The following is a 22,578-nucleotide window of genomic DNA, read 5'->3' as shown; positions in this document are numbered from 1 at the left end:
GGAGCGTCTGGGAGCCGCTCCGTAGAGGGGGGGTACTGTCACAGTGTCTGGGTGTCTGGGCTCACTTCCTGTCTCCTTATTTGGTCACCTTCCTCCTTGTTTAGTTAATTGATTGTTCCCCACTGGTCTCCAGTTTCCCCTTTATCCTTTTGTGTATTTATACCTGGTCTGTCTGAGTCTTTGTCACTGAGTCCTTGTCGTATGTATGATACCTTCCAGAGTCTGCTCTTCCCGTGTGTTCTTGTTTGTTTTGATGTTTTTGGATTTTCTGGTTTTGACCCTGCCTGGACTGTTTATGCTTTTTGGATTGCCCCTAAATAAACCGCATACCTGCATTTGGATCTCTCCCTTGTTTCTTGTATCAGCGTACGTGACAGTAGTGGCTTATATAGACTTCACTGTGATCAAGAAAAGCTATTTATTGCAGTGTATTAAACAGCATCTTTTCTCTTTTTTAGAAATTAATTCAGGGTTTGTTTTGTTCAGCATGTGATTTCTTTTTTTGACAGAAATAATTATTTTTATTCCGTAAGGTAACAAAACATTGATCAAAAGTGTTTGTAATTAACTCAATTTATAATATTTTTATTTAAAGAAATATTCACCCTAAAAAAAAATATTAAACTTTTTTGTCATTGATAATAAAAAGAACATTTTCTTGCACACCAGATAATTATATAATTTCTGAAGGATCGTGTGAGATTGAGGAATGACTTCTGAAAATTCAGCTTTGCCTTCACAGGAATAATTTACATTTTAAAATGTATTAAAATGTATAGTCATTTTAAATTATATAAAAATTTCACCTTATTACTTTTTATTGTATGGCTATGTTTTGAGTATGTTTACTTGCATTATTATTATTTTTATTTTAAATAAACTCAGCCTTGGTGAGCAGAAATGCCTTTTTCAGAAATGTTTAAAAAATCATATTGATCCTAAACTTTTGAACGATAGTGTACATAAACAGCAACAGCAGCAAAAATAAAGTCAGCAAACAGTAAAACAATACTCCTATAACAGTAACCGCATAATTTATTCATACCACAATGCACATTGGGAGCTCATAAACCCTTAACAAATTAGCAAAATTATTAATTATAAAACGGTTTGCCTCGGTTAGCCCAGTTTAGACATTTGGATTAATATTGTCAGTGTAACAAGTGTTTTTTTTTGTGTGTTTTTTTTTTATTATCATGATTCACTATTCTATTGTGTGACTAATGATGAAATGTAATTTTGTTTTTACTGTGTAGGTTTAAATCACTTCTTCGCATGCATAATTCTGGAAAGCTAAAAGTGCTTCCAGTAATGTTATCAGACAGTATTTTTGTTTGCATAATGCATCTTATGCAAACAGAATTACTGGGGTGATTGTTTAGCTCATGTACATGCAGCTTACTTGAGATGCATGAGTGGAATGAAATGATAGTTGAGTTTACAGGGGGAAAGCAGATGAATTAAGGAAAGGATCAGCGAGTGACTGAATCAATTAACCATTCAAGTACACCTTGGCTATTCTCCACAGAAAAAAACAAAAAAAAGAAGAAGAAGAAAATTTTCATACTTGTGTCTTAGAGACTTTTTCCATTGCATGCAAGTCAATGCTGGACAAAACTGTGTTTATTGATTGAGTGTAAAGACACCAGGTCAAAACCTCAGGATTTCAAAGTGAATTGAAGTGCAGTAAAACAGCTAGCTTGTAGATGTGCCAGTTTTCAATTACTCCAACAAACTCTTTGGACCTTCTGTTCTGAGCATTATTTTACAATGCTCAGTTGCTTTGTTTTTGTAGTTCTCTATGGATATCCACCCACAAGTTGATCTTATCTGCCTGGACGTCTCTCAGCACTAAAACCAGGGGTTGGGGGGAGTTTTCAAGGTCAGATAAGCATTCCAGTAATGACTCAAGTTTTAAAATGTACTACCGGTCCAGAGTGAGGGTCAAACTGAAAAATGTGGTTACATTTGATTTTGCAGGGGAGAAGAGCATCTATTTTTTCCCTGTCAACAATCAGTTTAAACCTTTAGACGGATTTTTAAGAAAACACATATGCAGAGGCCGATATAATAAACCAAATTAACTACATACATGTGGGAGTCTCTCATGAGGATGTATGGTTTTTTTATTTATTTATTTTTTATTTTTATTTTTTTTGTGAATATGAACAATAATGTGTATTTTTCAAATGTGATGCTCGTTGTTACACTGGACACCACTATGTTTAGATTCCTACCCAGAATTTCAGTTGAACCCTCATGGTTCCTTGAGAGAGAAACTTTTACTTTTGTTTTTCTGAATTGTAAAACTACTGTCATCCTAATGCCAACTGTCTCGTCTCACAATGCAGCAGCCTGTAACAGACTGAATGGTGTAAAATGTTTTTTTTTTTTGTGTGTGTGTTTGTTTGTTTGTTTGTTTGTTTTTTGGTAACATGGTGAGAGGTTTCTGAAATATTCACTTTGCCTTTCTGTGTTTCAGATTCACATACACACTTGGAGAAGGCATGTGGCTACCACTTAGCAAAAGCTTTGTCATTCCTCCAGCTGAGCTGGCCATAAACCCCTCTGCCAAGTGCAAGACAGATATGACTGTCATGGAGGATGCAGTGGATGTCAGGTACTGTAGAAGATGACATTTTCAATCTTAGCTTGTTTCAGAGAAGAATAGCTGAGCATGATGACATGTTGAAATGCATTAGTTAATAGTTTGTAGGGCTGCCCTGGACTAAGGATTTTTTTGTTCAACTAGTAGTCGTTCATTTGAAGCATTAGTCGACTAATCGCATGTTTATTAATAAACCATTTAAATCATTATAATAAGTTCAAGTTCAAGTCTGCTTTATATTGTCAATTCTTCCACATGTACAGTACATACATACAGAGAATCGAAATTGCTTTACTCTCAGACCCCCGGTGCACACAGATAACATTAACATTAAAGCCTAAAAATCTAGATCAAAATAAAACAAATGGAATAAGACTTTAATTGCATACATAGAATCATAAGCACTCAAGTACATGCATAAAGCTTGCCACAGCACTCTGGCATAAGTAATGATTATAAATATTTCTGGGGAAAACAGTAAGGAGACTGCATTACCATTTTAATGATAAAAAAAAACAAAAAAAAAACAAACAAGTGCTTTCTTTGTTTTCGGATGAAGAAATCAAGTCTGTGACACTGACGCAGTAGTGGATGCCCCTATATTCATGTTTCATACGGATAACATAATCTGATAAAATTGTTTCATTTGAAAGTATAGATTCCACTCTCTATAGATATATTTTTAATGTCTTTAAGGCAAAGATATACACAAAGTTTTGCGTTCAATTTCACAGACCAAGACGGCAGAAAGTGCATCTTGTGTGCTTTTATTATTTTACAAAAGCGTGGTATTGTGAGTGCACATACTGTAAATAAATGTAGAATCTAGCTCAAAAGTGAGCACACCTGGACCTCCATCTGCCGTCCAGTGTGCTGCCTGATCTTTAAAGGTACAGTTCACCCAAATATGAAAATGTCATCATTTACTTTCTTCTGCAGGATATATAAGAAGTATCCCTAACCCAATCTGGAGTAATATTAGATGAACTGATGAAAGTAATTGATTAAATTATTTTCAGTTTTGGGTGAACTATCCCATTTAAGGACTATTTAATTGAGTCATATGTGTAAAACCCAAAGGGGTGCCATTAACCTTAAAAAAAATTAAAGGCATTTACAACCTTAGCAACAACGTAAATCTGAGATATTAAATAATTTGGCTGACTAGAATTTATTGACTTGGCATAGGCTACTTGTGAAAGTAAAGGGAAATTCTATATTTAAAGCATCATTACTTGCACTTATCATCTTTGACCACTGTTAAAGCTGTAATTATTGCTTAGAGAATTAAATATTAGTGTAATAAGTGTGCGCGCTGCTGTTCAGCTTCCACAAAGATACTTGAATTGGGGACATTTCTCTAGGCTAACATTAGATTAAGCAGCCATGTAAAGTTGCTAATACTTACATATTTCAGATGATAAGCCATATTTCAGAGTTCAATTAATAATATGACACCATTGGATGTCCAGCCTGTCAATGTACTGTATTACCATAGACTAGACGCAATTGATCTGTCCATCACAGACTGCATGACTTTTCCCCGAAGATTTTTTTTTTTCCTTTTCCTTTTCTTTTTTTTTTCTGCGACTCAGAGACTAATAACATTTTGGTTGACCAAGCCTCTTCTGGTCGACTACTGATTAGTTGACTATTAGGGGACAGCCCAAAATTTCCAAAGTTTAAATAAAATAAATATTAGGGCTTATTTTAAAACACTTTGGACTGATCCTTGAGCAGCCTTCCAGCCGTCAGATTAATTTGTGATAACTGATCCTTCACTAAGCCCTTTAAAATTGTTACCAAATATAGCAACTGTTGCCATCCACCATTTTATCATACATATTTTTATTAGTATTTGAAGGTCCAGGGTGTTAAGAATGTTTTAAATGTAATTTTACATAAATTTATAATTTTTCCAAATCTTTAAATAAATCGTAAGAAATGCATGTTGCATAACATCAGTATCAACAACTGCATTTGATCCAAGCTATAAAATCTAAATAAATTAAATTAAATTACACATTGATTCTGGCCAAAATAAGGACGATAGTAAAGAAATGATGACTCAATGACTTTTAACCACTGTTAAAATTGCACTTTTCATGTAAAAATATGTGCTTTAAAGCTTATATGAGAGAGTAACAGTAACCAAGGTGGGTAATGCTTAGCAAAGGGTCACTTCTTCCTCTGTGGATGCTATTGACTGAATTCATTGCTTAAATTAAGTTGAGCAATATGTGTTTTTCTTTATATTATTCCTTCATGACATATTCCACAAGGAATTGTCAAAGTTAATGATACATAAATGTGGTTTCTGTCAGACATTGCTAGAAAACACTCCCTCATTCTGGTTTTACTATAAAGTAAATAATCTTTGCAAAAAAAAAAAAAAAAAAAACTAAACACTCTTCTAAACAAAACTTCCCCATGGTCATCAAGGCGTGACCCACTTACCATAGGGGTGGCAGAGTGTATACATGATGTTAATAATATATAATAGTCTATATTAATTGCACAGTGTGAAATAATTGGTAACAGAACTTTGTGCGATCTCAATGAACAAAGAGTGACAGCTTTTTAGTTGTTATTAAGAGTGCTCTTTGTAAGCTTTCTAGGCAATCCATTTAAAATGTAGAACTTTGTTTTTTAGCCACACACATTTTGCAAACTTTCAGGAATTACATCTCCATATTTATGCGGGATTCTCTCTTGAAGTAGCAGTGTTTGATAGCAATAGACAGGTGAAAATATGTGAAAATGTGCATTAAGACTAGAGCACCCTCATTAATTATTTCTGGAGCCTTGTTGATACACTTTTATTGCATAACTATATGCAAAAACAACAAAATAGAAATTCAAATAAAATAATTTAATAAATGCACATTAGCAATTAATTAGAATAAGTATTAATAAAATAAATAAACTTCCATTTAGTGAGAAAAGACTAAGCTTCACATGAATTAGAAAAAAAAGAAAAAGTGATGTGAGGACAACTGTGGCGAGTGGGGCGGGTCCGAGGGACATGGGAACACGAGTGAGGCCGGCAGTGATTGGGCAAATCAGTGGCACCTGCGGCCCACCGCCGGTCTCGAGTCCCACGTAGGAGATGGAAGGATATAAATCTGGAGCGACGACAGTGAAGGACGAGAGAGGACCAGGCCTGGGCTTTTAGTTGTGTTTTGGTTTTTATTTGCGCGCACCAGTCGTCCGTGAGGGGCTGGTGCGCTGTTTTGTGTTTATTTTGTTTTATTAAAATGTTGTTTGATTGTCCGCCGGTTCCTGCCTCCTTCTTCCCGATGATTAGCAAGGTTTAATTTATTTCAACAACATTTGAGAGTATACGTAATATCCGAGCGAGAGCAGTGCCAATTCATTAAAGAACAATATATATGTAAAAGCACACGTCCAGTTTTGTGTGAGTGAACGAAATCTGCTTGTGAGTAGAGATTCGTGCTAGTGCATTACATTGATCGCGTAATATCATGCGCCCTCAACATTGTCATTAAGATCACTCTATAGAAATCGCCAGGATCCGCCACCACCAGATGTAGTTAGAAATTTACTAAAAACTAAGCCTATCTCAAGACATCTGTTAGGACGGCACCTGGGGTGGTCAGCCAAATTTCAGGGGGGCCGGTGCCAGCTCTGGCCAACACGTAGACCCGCCCCTGCTTCTGAATGAATGAGACAATCGCTAATCGGTAAAGGCAGCACGTCACTGCAGCTGCCGTTAGAAGTTCCGGTTGCTATAGAAACAGAAAGCACTTGGTGATTTCAAATATAAAATTAGTATAAAGCTTAGTGAACAGTTTTGGAGAATTTGATGTTTCCCTATTCAAAGTGATAGGTACTGCACTTGCATGCCCACAGAGTGACATGACTTGCCTTAAAGGGACTTTGGTTTGAGCCACCACAGTCGTTTAAACATACAAAATGACACAAAGTGAAAAAAACATGGTATTTTTGGGTTATGGAAACAACAGAGTTACCATGGTCAATATACAGTACTAACACGAACTGTTAAAGGGGTCATATGATGTTGCTAAAAAGAAACATAAAAACATGTCAGCATTTGTAATCAGAGAAACGACAAACATCAAGCACTACTCTACTCAGCTCAAAACTTGGGTTTGAATCATCAGTGGCAAATTCTTCAAATATGTAAACATACTTACAGTCTGTGCGTCAGAACATATAGTCTACTCCCATGATTGGGAAACAGTCCTTCATAAAATGCATTGCACACATCTGAATACTACTAAATTCTAGTTGTGTCCTCTTTTGGAAGGCCAAACAAAGTATATTCACTTTCACAACGAAACACACAAGTTGAGAAAAACTGCTCTAGAAAACCTCTTGGCAACTGAGCATAACAAAGAAAAGATTACTGATCTAGGATGTCTTGGGTGTCTTTAAGTTGACTGGATAATTACAGTAAATTACAGCAACATGCCTGTTCAGTGGTTCCAGACTTTAAAGTACCCTCTGTGTTTTCAATGTCTTTAACTACTAAAGTAAGCCTAGTTAAAGGCTTTGTGAGTTAAATAAGGCTCTAAAACACTTGTCAAGATCCAGTTGTGTCAGTTATGTTATCCTGTACCTTTTAGTTCTTCAGAAATCCTGTTGAGATTCTTATTTTCAGTATTGAATATAATTACGTAGCATCTATGGATTTAATTAAGCCACTAAACATGACATTACCATTGGATTATTATTGTGTTCCTGTGGCTAAGTGGTAGAGCACTGCACAAAAGTTTGTGGGATCAATTCCCTGGGAACACCCATACCGATAAAAAAAAAAAAGAAAAAAAAATGTGTAGCCTAAATGCACAGTAATTTGCTTTTGCGTCTGGTAAATGCATACATGTAAATGTCAAATTTAATGTTTGAGTGGCACTTCTTGCAAGCTGTCAAATATGAGGATGATTTACTAGTAGAGGATTCCACTGAGCCACTTTATTGAACTGCAACTCGTTAAAATTTTTGACCAAACGAGGTGACTTGTATTTTTGTGTTTATTTATTTATTTTCGTAAAGCCTCAAAATTGATGTGGCTTGACATTATCCAGACTTTGCAGGGGCTTTGAATGCGTTGCCAAAGGGCACATGCTGATTTGATTAATTTGTTTTTAACCCAAAATTGATTAATCTTGTGATTAGTCTCTCACTGAATTATCATGGTAGCTGGTGCTTAAAGGAACTTTTAAAATTTCAGTGCTCAGGGCCTTAAAGGCAGTAAAATGGAAAAGTTACTTTTGGAAATTCAATTATAGATATGGTTTTGTTCATAAGAAATAATAAAGTTGGAAATAACCCATAAAACACGCTGCCATTATCCTCAGAAAAAAAAAATAAAAATAAATCACTGTCTGATGTTAATTAGAAGAGACCTTGTTGTTAAAGTTGAGTCTAGTTAGTAATTTCGGTCTTAACTTACTGTCCATATAACACACACATAAATCTTACATTTGATTCCTTTGAATGGTCTTCTAAGTGTGTTCTACTGATCTCCCGCAGAGTGGCTAGCTTTGCAGGGTCCACCGTACAAAAATTTGGCAGGCCATGTGGTCCCCTGTCCCTGGGCTTGCTGGGCTGAATATTGCCTCAGTTCCAAGTGTTTTTTAGAGCACTGGAATATTTCGATAACTCTTACCATGGTAATAAACATTCATCAAAGAGATAATGTACTGCCTGATCTTTAAAGGTACAGTTCACCCAAATATGAAAATGTCATCATTTACTTTCTTCTGCAGGATATATAAGAAGTATCCCTAACCCAATCTGGAGTAATATTAGATGAACTGATGAAAGTAATTGATTAAATTATTTTCAGTTTTGGGTGAACTATCCCATTTAAGGACTATTTAATTGAGTCATATGTGTAAAACCCAAAGGGGTGCCATTAACCTTAAAAAAAATAAAAGGCATTTACAACCTTAGCAACAACGTAAATCTGAGATATTAAATAATTTGGCTGACTAGAATTTATTGACTTGGCATAGGCTACTTGTGAAAGTAAAGGGAAATTCTATATTTAAAGCATCATTACTTGCACTTATCATCTTTGACCACTGTTAAAGCTGTAATTATTGCTTAGAGAATTAAATATTAGTGTAATAACACGTTTTTATGATATTTTGAATGTTGTGGACTGCAATTCCCCAAGCTAGCCAGAGTCTGCTTGTTTGGAAAATTACCATAGCTGTCGACTTTGTACATCACACAGTAAATATTTGTTCATTTTAAGCACAGCAAACACAGATTATGCTGCTGGGAGTTAAAGCGGTGCACTGGTTCAGTTGCACAACGATAGTGAAATGTGTTTGCTGTGCTTAAAATCAACAAATCATTTTAAGCACAGCAAACACATTTCACTATCATTGTGCAACTGAACCAGTGCACCGCTTTTACTCCCAGCAGCATAATCTGATCCAAGGAAAAGTAATCTTGGAACTGCACAAAACAATCAGTTTAGAGAGAATATAGTATAGAGTAGACTATGTATTAATATCTCCATAAAGGAGATATTTAGAATGTCATTGGATTTATGTTTCAGCAGGATTTTTCACCAGGGTTCTGTGACCATAGGTGGTCTGCAGTAAGACCACAGGGGCCTGCCAAGTATTGTTTGAATAAAACAAAAACCCAATATTAAATTCAACGGAAGCTAAAGTTCAGATTTTATGAATCAGTTTCAGTGTGTCTCCTAGATTACAATGTATGTATTCAAATTAACATGTACAATGACACAACTGACACACTAATGTACTGTACAGTTGATGTAAAGTCCATCAGTATCAGTCTGGCTAATGGTGACAGTTTTTTATAGTTTAGTTGCACCAATAGGTGTCGACATGCACTGATTAATTAATTTTTTTATATATATATTTTTTTTTTAATTCATCCAATTAAAAAAAATATTAGGGTAATGATTCACATCTACACAAATATTTTTAACTTGACCCAAAAAAAAAAAATAATTTGCCCTAAACAATATTTTCCATGTGTATGAAAACTATTTTATAAAACCTGACATAAAGTATATTTTTCTTGTTGAAGAAAGTCAATTAATTGAAATTCTATTTTTGATCTTAACAAAAATATATAGATTTAAACAAAACAAATATTCTCATTTAAGAAATACATTTTATAGTTTTCATAGACAATGAAGTTATTTATTTTTCATTGGTTTAAGTTAAAAAATTGTGAAAGATGTGAATCATTACCCTTTTTTTTTAAATGGATGAATGAAAAAAAATTATAATTTCCAAGTTAAATATATGTCAGTTGTTGTTTTTTTCCAATTTGTTAAACTAGAAAATTCAGAAAAAAAGCTAACAAATAAAGGAACATTCATGCAGTTTTCTGGTTTATTTTTATTTAATTCCAAATCGTCCCCTTGGAATTATAAGGTTCTATCTGACATTTTTGTCAAAGTTGAGTTATTCACTTATTCTCATTCTGTGTCAACGTATTTACATTATATGATAGATTTTTTTAATGTTGTGTACATTATGGGACTTTTTATTTAAAAAACAATAAGGTTCTATCTACACAGTCAAATGGAACACAAAAACTTTGAAGCTCAATATCTCAAAACTACTCGGAATGCAGATAGAACCTTATAATTCCAAGGGGACGAAATGTTAATTTAAAAACACAACAAAACATTTTTTATGTGTTTGTTTCTCAGAATCACAACAAACGGCATCAAAACTACATGGTTTTATTCCTCTCCGAGTTCACAATATTGGCAGCACTGAATTTAAGGTGCTAACTCACCTTTTACAAGGTTGAGCATTACCTGCTGAATAAAATATATAGTGCTTTTCAAACACTTAGCCCAGGTGCAGGGCATAAAACAGTCGGAGAAAACAGTTGGAGAAATTTGAACAAAATACAGAAGGCCTGAGATTGGTTGGTTTATCCATTACAAAGTTTTCTTCCGAGATGATTCCCACTCTAGATGGGTTAGATGTGGACTTGCTTGATCAACACTGAGAATTCTTACTGGAATCTGTCTTGGCAGCTGCATCCTAACAGAGAAAAAAACTGATCGATAAAGACATTATAAAGACATTATGTGCGTTTCTATGGCAACACTATCAATGCCTAAATTAATCTGTCGCAGTCAGGTACAGTGGTCATGTGGTACAAGTAGAAGCTCTCAGAAAATTCCCAAATTAAAGTTGGTAATTATGAGTTCTACAAGGACATTAATTCTTTTTTCAAGTTTTCAAATCTTGTAATTATGGCAAATACATCATGGGATGAATGCACTTACATACATACCTGGTGTACTGTAAAAATGAGTGGTAATGTGGGTAATGTCAAGCTTGCCATTGACAATTTATCTGTGAAGAGCAAACATTAAAGTTAACCTTTATAGGGGCATCTGACTTAAGGGTTTCCATTTAATTGTGCAGATTGCCTGTCAATAAAGTGATCCTCTTTAGAACAGGTCCCATTTAACCCACATGACATACAGCTGATCTGGAGTTTTGCTGTGAGATGGCATACTGTAAGTGTCCATTTTAGAGCATAAAGTAATTTAAATGTATGGGAACGATGACATTGTTTCGTTCTTGTATAACTTCCATGTTTGAAAATAGAGACAGGGTTATACAGACAGGGCTTAGCTTAAGACAGGACTAGGCCTTGGTTAAATTAGGATATTTAAATTACTTCTATAAAAATGCCTTAAGCACTTTACTGGTGTGCATCTTGAGACATGACAATGGCACAGACATATTTTAAGATGTGTCAGTACAAGATATTTTCAGTTAAGATAGCTTGAACATGCATTTAAGCCTGAGACTGGCCTGCGAACCTGGAACCTGGGGGATAATAATAATAATAACTATATAACATTTATATAGCGCTTTTCTAGGCACTCAAAGCGCTTTACATAGTCAGGGGGAGTCTCCTCATCCACCACCAGTGTGCAGCATCCACCTGGATGATGCGACGGCAGCCATAGTGCGCCAGAACGCCCACCACACACCAGCTTACTGGTGGAGAGGAGACAGTCACAATGTTTATGTAACATTAGCTGTGGTCTCTTTTCACAGTTATAAGTGCCATACTTACACTTTCAAAGCATCTCTTCCATTTCTTCTTCCTTCCGAAGCAAGATAGTCAATAAGAAGGCTCTGAACCTAGATAGAACAGAAGTATATGCATCTGTTTTTGTATTTATACTGTTAATTAATTTAAACTTACTCTTTGAAACAACAGCCATGTCCATTAAATGTGGTCGTTAAATTATTGCACTCACCATATTAGCGCCACCATCATCTCAATCACAACTGCTGTATGAGTAAAATTATCTTACACTCCTCATTGATTCATTCAATGAAATGTTTCATTAGTAACATTGAAACATTTACTATAGAAACAAATTAATCATTGAATTATTCACTCAACCAATTCATTCAAAAGTGTTGATTTATTTAGGACAAGCAGCTCTGCTCTGACTTTGGAACTATTTTTGTTGGTGGAGGAAAAACGGACAAAGCAACATTGTGTTTAAAATGTTAAATCCTCAATATTATCTTCTTGTTTATTGAGCTGTTATACAAAAGTAAAATTAACCTGTTATTATGATTATTATGATTATTATTCAAAGCTGACTCCATCGTCTCTAGTTACATTGATGGTTTTAGGACTATGTCAGAGATAATGACTGATTAGTTTCTTAGCTTTTGATTAAAAAGTATTATGTATCGCATTTGTCACAGAGTGAATCTTCTATTACTTGGATGGCCTTCTTTATTACAGTCTTAAGTGAAGGTTCATTTTAATTACTTCTTGCTGCTGTTGAAAAGAACAGGCTACACTTTTCAGTCTCTAGTCTGAAAATGCTTGCTTTGTATTTGGAGTTAAGCTACTAATTAGAGATTCCACAGACTTTCTGTTCTAAGCCCTGCCAATTGAGATACTTTGTTCACAGAGGTAGATTTGTCTCAATTTGTTCAAAGTGCCCTCATTACCGTGGAACGGGAGTCATTATATATTCTTCCTTATTACGATAACATCTTCCCTTAACGACCATAACATCATGGCTTTAAAAGGTCTGCTTTCTCTTGTATTACTAGTATATTGCTAAGATTGGTGAGAGAGGAACCCTGACATTATTTTCTTTTCTTTTTTTATGTTTTCAGGACATGACTAAATGCATGCTCTGAAAGTATAACCTCTAATTTTTTTTTTTTTCTTCTGTCTTTCGGTTTCTCTTTTTATATTTATGCATGCACTTATTCGATTGTCATTTGCATATTTTTTTACACTGACAGATGTGTATCCACTTGGCTTTAAGACAGGATTCATCGGCCACTTCATAACAGAAAAATAGAAAAAAAAAACTTGGAACGTAAAGGCAGTATTTCTGTATTGAAGCCGAAATCACAGTAGCAGGACTATGAATCCATTTATCACAGCACTCCACTTCTCCAGCAGCCTGGTGATTTCACACTCTTAAAATATATTAGACAATAAAAGGTCACTGGTTTGCTCCTACATCATGACCACTGCCCATTCATATTTCATAGTAATGATAAATATTTGGATGTTTCTAGTGCTCTTGAAAGGGGAAAAAATAAATAAATATAACCCAATACAATTTTCCAGCCACACAGCTAAAACCAAGGGCAGAGCAGTGGAGTTCAACTGTTAAAGGTTTAGCCATCAGTGCTGTTGTTTACATTTGCAGCTTTGGAAAGCTTTTCCTTTTAACTGGATTTATGGTAGTGTAGAGAAGACACAATAGCCAGTTTCAGCTTTAGATTACTTGCCTCTTTGATATCCAGATCCTGACATTTTTATGTATTGGATAGAGTGAATATAATATAATAAACAAACAGATTATACTTACATATTGTCCCAATGACAGCTAAAGATGCCAGAGGTTGTTTGCATTACTGACCTGCCATTACTAACTGAGTTTTCTATGCGTCATTGTTCATCAGGGAGGAGCTGATGATTTCTTCATCCTTTGACAGTCTGGAAGTGCTGCTCGACTCTTTTGGCCCAGTGCGCGACTGCTCAAAAGACAATGGAGGCTGCAGCCGAAATTTCCGTTGCATCTCTGATCGCAAATTGGACTCCACTGGCTGTGTGGTGAGTTGTCATTGTCTGTCTTATTTTTAGGATTATGATTAAAATAATAATTACAATAATAAAACAAATTAAACAAACGTATAGAATAGTACAAATTTAGAAAATCCCCAAAATGAAGAGAATTCATTTATTAATTCAATATTGTATTATTATTTTTTTTTTTATTAATTTTCCTAAGACTTTAGAAGCCCATATTTACATTACATTTACATTTATTCATTTAGCAGACACTTTTATCCAAAGCGACTTACAGATAAGGACAGTGGAAGCAATCAAAAACAACAAAAAGAGCAATGATATATAAGTGCTATAACAAGTCTCAGTTAGGTTAACACAGTACACGTAGCATGGGATTTTAAATAATATAATAAAAAAAAGAAAAAAGAAAAAAAGAAAACCGTTAGAATAAAAGAAGAATAGAGCAAGCTAGTGTTAGAGATCTTTTCACATACACACACACACACACACACACAATTGCATAATAAATGAAAAGAAAATACAACCCGAATTCCGGAAAAGTTGGGACGTTTTTTAAATTTTAATAAAATGAAAACTAAAGGAATTTCAAATCACATGAGCCAATATTTTATTCACAATAGAACATAGATAACGTAGCAAATGTTTAAACTGAGAAATTTTACACTTTTATCCACTTAATTAGCTCATTTAAAATTTAATGCCTGCTACAGGTCTCAAAAAAGTTGGCACGGGGGCAACAAATGGCTAAAAAAGCAAGCAGTTTTGAAAAGATTCAGCTGGGAGAACATCTAGTGATTAATTAAGTTAATTGATATCAGGTCTGTAACATGATTAGCTATAAAAGCTTTGTCTTAGAGAAGCAGAGTCTCTCAGAAGTAAAGATGGGCAGAGGCTCTCCAATCTGTGAAAGACTGCGTAAAAAAATTGTGAAAAACTTTAAAAACAATGTTCCTCAACGTCAAATTGCAAAGGCTTTGCAAATCTCATCATCTACAGTGCATAACATCATCAAAAGATTCAGAGAAACTGGAGAAATCTCTGTGCGTAAGGGACAAGGCCGGAGACCTTTATTGGATGCCCGTGGTCTTCGGGCTCTCAGACGACACTGCATCACTCATCGGCATGATTGTGTCAATGACATTACTAAATGGGCCCAGGAATACTTTCAGAAACCACTGTCGGTAAACACAATCCGCCGTGCCATCAGCAGATGCCAACTAAAGCTCTATCATGCAAAAAGGAAGCCATATGTGAACATGGTCCAGAAGCGCCGTCGTGTCCTGTGGGCCAAGGCTCATTTAAAATGGACTATTTCAAAGTGGAATAGTGTTTTATGGTCAGACGAGTCCAAATTTGACATTCTTGTTGGAAATCACGGACGCCGTGTCCTCCGGGCTAAAGAGGAGGGAGACCTTCCAGCATGTTATCAGCGTTCAGTTCCAAAGCCAGCATCTCTGATGGTATGGGGGTGCATAAGTGCATACGGTATGGGCAGCTTGCATGTTTTGGAAGGCTCTGTGAATGCTGAAAGGTATATAAAGGTTTTAGAGCAACATATGCTTCCCTCCAAACAACGTCTATTTCAGGGAAGGCCTTGTTTATTTCAGCAGGACAATGCAAAACCACATACTGCAGCTATAACAACAGCATGGCTTCGTCGTAGAAGAGTCCGGGTGCTAACCTGGCCTGCCTGCAGTCCAGATCTTTCACCTATAGAGAACATTTGGCGCATCATTAAACGAAAAATACGTCAAAGACGACCACGAACTCTTCAGCAGCTGGAAATCTATATAAGGCAAGAATGGGACAAAATTCCAACAGCAAAACTCCAGCAATTCATAGCCTCAATGCCCAGACGTCTTCAAACTGTTTTGAAAAGAAAAGGAGATGCTACACCATGGTAAACATGCCCCGTCCCAACTATTTTGAGACCTGCAGCAGAAATCAAAATTGAAATGAGCTCATTTTGTGCATAAAATTGTAAACTTTCTCAGTTTAAACATTTGCTATGTTATCTATGTTCTATTGTGAATAAAATATTGGCTCATGTGATTTGAAAGTCTTTTAGTTTTCATTTTATTAAAATTTAAAAAACGTCCCAACTTTTCCGGAATTCGGGTTGTACAAAAAGATTAGAAAAGTAGTTAGATTTTTTTAAAGAATAGAATTAGAATAGTGAGTGTTAAAGTTAGAGGGTCAAATAAAGATGGAAGAGATGTGTTTTAAGCCGATTCTTGAAGATGGCTAAGGACTCAGCTGTCCGGATAGAGTTGGGGAGGTCATTCCACCAGGAGGGAACATTTAATTTAAAAGTCCGTAAAAGTGACTTTGTGCTACTTTGGGATGGCACAATCAAGCGAAGTTATATTATAATATTATCCATATATTGTTAGTTTTATATTTATAGTATATAATATAGTTATAATTTAGCATTGATAATTTAATAACTAATAACACATTTTTTATGATTTGATTACATATTTTTTATATTAGTCTGACGGCTCCATGTTTTTATTTTATTATTATTATTTTTTGTCTGTCTGTCTGTCTGTCACCCTTTGGAATCCATCTCTTTTCCTGTCTCTTTCAGCTGTCTTGTTATCTCTATTGATGCAGACTTCTCTGTTTAGTGGTTTACATACTGCGATGGATTCAAAACAGAGATTTAAAAAAGCCATTTTGATGCCTGCATCGCCATTAACTTTACATTGTTTATACAAATTTGAAAAGAGAACATCCTCTTGTTCTCAATTTCTAAAAAAAAAAAAAAAAAAGAAAAAAAAAAAGAAAAGGCATTTACTTTTATAAGTTAAGGGCTTCCTTGTCCACTAAAGGAGTTTATGTCACTTACCATGAAAAATCGTATTTGTTTCTTCCATTTCTTTTTCTTTAACGTCACACTCACTCTCTCATCCTCACTTGTGGCTGTTAAGCAGCCATGAAATGAGCCAGGGGCTCTGACTTCACTCACCATCTGGCTGAGGTACGCTTAAAGTGTTTGATTTCTCGGTCTGGCATGCGCCGTGATTAGTGTGTTTGGCTGGCCCTGCTGATGGGAAGATTGTTTCAGCCAGGGTTTATGAAAAGTGCTGTGTCTCATCCAGGGCCGTAGCTGGAGTTTGCAGGGGCCCAGTGCAGGTTGTACCACTAGGCCCTGTTTGAAAAGGTTTCATTTGTATGTTCATTCTATTTATTTATTTGTGCTCTTTACACAATGATTAGGTGTCCAGGTACAAAACCCAAATAATCAAATATAAAATAGCACTGCATAGTCTTTACTGTAAAAATTAAATATACAGTCAAACTTAAAATGTATTCAGACACCTTCAACATTTCTCCCATTATCACAGTTTATTTGCTATAGTTTAGAAAATGGTAATAAAATATGACAAGAACTCAGTTAAACCGTGTCAGAACAAATTCATCTTGATAATGACAATTTTTACGCAGCTATCAATACTTTGTTGACCAATTACCAAGCAATGCTTATTTATGTTCAGTTTGTGGTCTTAAAAGGTCGCATTCAAGAGCTGAGTGATTTTTTTTTTTTTTTCACTTGGACTAACATTAAGGACACCGGCAGTAGCTAGTAAATTAGGCGTGGTCACTTTAAGAGGCAAAGAATCTATAATAATGATACACATCCGATTTCTTTCTCCACTGCATACTTTTACCTCAGACATAACCGGCAGTTTTTTTCAAGGATAATCTCCAAGACGGGTATTTTTACATAATTTTGTATGTATTTATAATTACAACAGCAAGAATAGGCCAATTTCGGGGTTCAATACACGGCTCAAACACGGTACACAAGTACTCTGTTGAGTTTTTCTGTGTCTTGTGTTTGAATGCTTTTAACTCTTTTGAATGTTTAAATTGTCAGGGCTTAAAAACATGTGAAAATGGTACGCTTTTGTGATGATGCGCAGCCCGTTTACTGTCTTTAGTGTCTTTTAGCATCTTTCTGACACTCACTTAATTCATGATCTCATGCTCATGGTTATAAACATGCGACTCAGGGTTTGTGCAGGTACATGTCTAACATGAGCCTTATTAGATAACTGTTCCTGTCCATTTATTGACTGTGTTTTCTGAATACTGAGTGACAATGGGTGCCATGTATCATTCTGTTTGGCTTGTATTTTTGTTGTTGTTGTTGTTGTTTAGATAAGTTTTTTTTTTTTTTACCAACTTAACAGTTCTTTAAATTAGTGAAATACTTGTTATTCTACTTTTTATTTAGTGTGCAGATGATGTGCAGTGTTAAAACCCTGACTGAATATATGTATATATTTTTAATAAACCAAACAAACTGCAGCTGAACTTGACAGTCAGTGGTCACCATGCTTTTTTGTATTAAGTGTGGAAAAATCATAGGAGCAAAATCAGGGTTGCCAGATCAAAAAGGGGTTACAGTGTAGTGCACTGCTGACTAGCATACAATGATCATTTTAAAGGTAATAAAGTTATGTGTTATTTTCGATCTGATGTAATTTTTTATTTTGTCCTAAAGAATACAGCTCTTACTAATGTGAATGTATTTGTAAATATATGATTTATTTTATGCAAATATAAAATGAATCATATTTGTAGATATTAAAAAGTAGGCTACACAGTAATTTAATGAGTGTCTGTGTCTTGTTATAATCATTAGAGGCTAAAGAAAATAAATTGTAAAGACAAGGGCGATGTAACTGCAAAATCAAAGGAATTAAATTAGCATGTTTTCTTATAATATTAGCAAGCATGCATTAAAGCCAAAACATAATTTGGGTGGGGTTTTCATAGGTCAGTGTAGATTGACATGAATTGATGAGCGGGAGGAGTCAGGAAATGATTGACAGATGAGGACATTGCACCACTAAATTCTGCTGAGTCTTCTTTCTTACTTGTATTTGCATACTGAATTGTGAATTGTGATTGATTGATCTCTTCTGTCATCTCTATTTTCATATATTATTTTGCTTCCTTGCGAGCACTTATATTTCCTTCAAGTAAAGCTGGACGGACAGCAGCAAACCTGCTGTTAATGAAACAGATGTTTTGGCCTTCTCAATATTTTACAGAAATTTTAACTCTAATTTCATCCTGCTCTTCTTAATCATATCATACACTTCTGTTAACCCCGTAGCTTGATGTTTTGTAATTAAAAGATGACTGAAGCTATAAAAATGCTGCTTCAGTCTGTCCCATCATAAGAGCTCACAGTTGGCCCCCCAGAGAGCCTCACCCCTCCCCCTCCCAATCAATTAACACCTTGTCTGAGGACAGCAGTGCCACTGCGGCTTCTGTGTTTTAATATCGCAGTCTGCATGAGCAGACTCGTTCCGATCTGCTCTGTCTAGCTGATGTATGGCACTCCTGGGGAGAGGAACAGTGCACTAGTTTGGAAATACTCTGATAATCGCTAAATGATGATGTGATTAATTAGTTCCTTTCCCTCCAGCACACTAGGTGTTGAGTGCTTTTGTGGGACACAGAGGGGTGCCCGTCGTCCATCCAGCAGTCCATGTGAAAAACAAATTGGCTCCTCTCTAGATCTAAGTGAGCCAGCCAGGCATGTTCAACAGAGACTTTATGATGTTGCTGACAGATGCTGGTACAGTAGCAGTCTGTATGTGAATGAACTATGTGAATGTATGTGTTAGTAGTATATAATATCAGAATAACAATGCCGGTTAAATGCGAAACTCTTCATGAATAAAAAAATTAAAATTAGATTGAAAAACTACCATTATTATTTCTTCTCACCAAATATTTTACATATGTATTTTTAGATAAATAAATAAATAAATAAAGACATTCAGTACTGTACATTTCAAAACAGTTATATATGGAGTGTGTGTATATATATATATATATATATATATATATATACACTCCATTAACTACAACTTTTGTGTAAATAAACTACTAATTTGGTGCTTATTAATAGTTAGTAGTACTAATAAACAGCTAGTATTTTATTGATAGGCATGCATAATGAGCATAATAGTTAATAGTGAGAATTGGTCCCTATACTAAAGTGTTACCCTATATACAGAGAGAATGATAGCATCGTTAATATTTAAAATAATAATTATTAGTGGTAGTAGTAATATTTTACAAAATATTACACAGATTTTTACTATTAATTTGACTATGAATTATATTAATAATATATTACTATTTGCTATTATTTCAAATGTTTGGAATTATCCTAGTTAAGGAGGTGGGGTGCATTTTCAGATTGTGTATAAAATTAAAATAAAAAGTATTTCAAAAGTGTTTCAGTATAAAAAAAAAAGTATTACAGTATAACCTCACTGCTGAGAGCAAGTTTAAGTTGAGGTCATCCACTAGAGGTAGAGTTCTCTGTTTCTTACTGATGCATTCCATCTCTCTTTGACAGCTAGCTCACAATCTCCCCAAAAGCTGTTCTGTCTCCTATCATGTTCTGGCTGTTAAGCACTTCTGAGTTCCTAGTCAATACTTGGCAAAGGTCTCCTGAGTGCAAACTCGGTGGGAGTGATCCAGATGCGCAGCAGGAAGGAAACACCAGGTTGTTTTTTTTTTTCTTCTTTTCCTCCCAGGATCAAAAGGTGGCTTTAAAGGACTCTATCCATCTATGTGACTATATGCTATAGAGGGACAATCAAGGCCAACAGGAGTACTTGGCCATGCTAATATAGAAAGCTACAGTCCCTAAAGCAAGATTTCTAATATGACTGTAAAATTCAGGCTGACCATTGGCATATTTAATCCCAAGAAATTTCTATTTCTAAATTTACCACGAAGGCAACACTAATTTGTTAAATAATTTGTTAACTTTGTCATTAATTAAATGTAGTGTCATTAGTACAAATAATTGTTGCTGTAGTTTTGGCTCTTTGGAAATTGGTTTGATTTAAACTTCTGAAATTTAATTTAAATTTAGTAATTACACTGATTTGCTGATTGCTTTGTTTTAACAGCCAGCATGCAGTGCACAACTTTTAGGCCTATAAATAATGTAAATCTGTTGTTTTATTATCACGGTGAAAAAAAACATTTTTGCATATTCTATCAATGGACTTTTGGAAAGTATGTCAGTAAATTTGATCGTGATGGTCTTCCACACTGGCACAATTCAGCCCATAATGTTAAATTGTATTCTCTCTCTCTCTCTCTCTCCCTCTCTCTCTCTCTGTGTGTGTGTGTGTGTGTGTGTGTGTGTGTGTGATATGGTGTTTCTATAGCAACTGTTCATGTTAGTTTTCATCCTTACGAATGCATGTCTGACTGTATTATATAAAATCAACAATATTTCTATGGTTTCATGTTTAGAACACTATTACAGCTGTTTTTATCAGATTTTTATCTTGATTCGACTGATTTTTATGTATTTATTTTATTTTATTGTAATTTTTTGGGAGGGGTCTCTCTCTCTCTCTCTCTCTCTCTCTCTCTATATATATATATATATATATATATATATATATATACATACAGGGGTGCACATAAGTGGTTCGCAGGTCGCATGCACGATCAAAATAAGAAATGCGCTGTGTAAATTAGTTCAGAGTGCGCATTTGCTTAATGATATGGTTGTCATCTGTCGATGCACAATTACTATTTTAAATCCACAAACTGTACTGTATAAGATCTCTATTCAAACTTAAATCTTTATGATCTTTATCTAAACGACTAACTGTAAATCCAGGCTTCCTGCTAACGTTTTCAAAGCAATGTAAACTGTGACATTTAATTTACTGAAACTCTACAATCATTGTATTTGTATTTAATACTCCCTTTTTATTTTAAAATAAAATAGTATTATCACAATTTATTCTTAAGTTAATTATCTTCTTTAAAAAAATTAAATAAAGTGCAATGATATAATCACTTTTATTAATTAATTTTTTTTAATAATATTTGATGGGTCACACCATGTACCACCGTGTGAGGACCAAACCAAATCTCCAAGTTCCCATATGATATGTGAATATGTGCACCCCTGTGTGTGTGTCTATATATATATATATATATATATATATATATTTTTTTTTTTTTTTAATTTATTAGGGGTGTTACGGTACGTGTATTCGTACCGGACCGTTTCGGTACGTGTGCACCGAATGACTGAATGCAATATTTTGTGTGCGGAACATAGGTACATTTTCGTGTTTCCACACGAACATATTAAGTGGCAGAAGTCTCCGCGTTCAGCGCAAATCCCGCCCTGCAGCTGATTCTAAAGTTTTCAAAAGGCATCACGCGAGTGTGAACATCACTACAACTAGGAAAAAAACGACCATAATTCAAACGCAGCTCCCGTCTGCATTTTTTTGTTGTTGTTAACAACTGTTTATTGAATTTTCTTTTGTGAACAACAGCAGAAAACTAAAAGCAACTGAGAAAATGTAGAACCCATCCCACCCCCTGGTAGACTAAAGAGTAGAGAAGAAAAATAATAAATAAATACATAAAGTAAAATAAACAATAATAAAAATAAATTTAGTAATATTAATACATAAAATACAATAAAATAATATTTACAAAGATTTTAGAAGCTCCCGTCTGCATTTAAACGGACCTTTGCTCTTAATTCCGATCGGGCCAACCCAATAATGAAATATGAGCAGGTCTAAAAACTGAAACTGTTGTTGCTCCACTTTACACTTTGGAAAAGTTATATATATATTTTTTTTAAATATGAGCAGGCCTACAAGCTGGGATTAGTAATGCTGCACTGTAATCATAGTTATTTATTTATATTTTTCATTATATTTTATTTAGTGGAGAACTTTGCAGCATTATTTTATTTCTTATTTATTTTTTATTATATATATATATATATATATATATATATATATATATATATATATATATATATATATATATATATATAA

At 34.6% G+C, this 22,578-nt stretch overlaps 1 protein-coding gene across 3 annotated transcripts in view; it reads left to right on the top strand.

Moving 5' to 3' along the window:
- LOC132096346 (astrotactin-1-like) overlaps positions 1 to 22,578 on the top strand; it is a 295,271-nt gene that overhangs the window by 111,327 nt on the left and 161,366 nt on the right. For all 3 annotated transcript variants that reach the window (XM_059501638.1, XM_059501637.1, XM_059501636.1), the window contains 2 exons: positions 2,483 to 2,620; positions 13,579 to 13,729. In XM_059501638.1, coding sequence (XP_059357621.1) covers positions 2,483 to 2,620; positions 13,579 to 13,729 — 289 coding nt within the window. The remainder of the gene's footprint in view (positions 1 to 2,482; positions 2,621 to 13,578; positions 13,730 to 22,578) is intronic.

Source organism: Carassius carassius, chromosome 20 (genome assembly GCF_963082965.1).
Source record: "Carassius carassius chromosome 20, fCarCar2.1, whole genome shotgun sequence".
NCBI lineage: Eukaryota > Metazoa > Chordata > Actinopteri > Cypriniformes > Cyprinidae > Carassius > Carassius carassius.
Note: the sequence above shows the minus strand (reverse complement) of the source record. Positions and strands in the feature narration are given on the sequence as shown.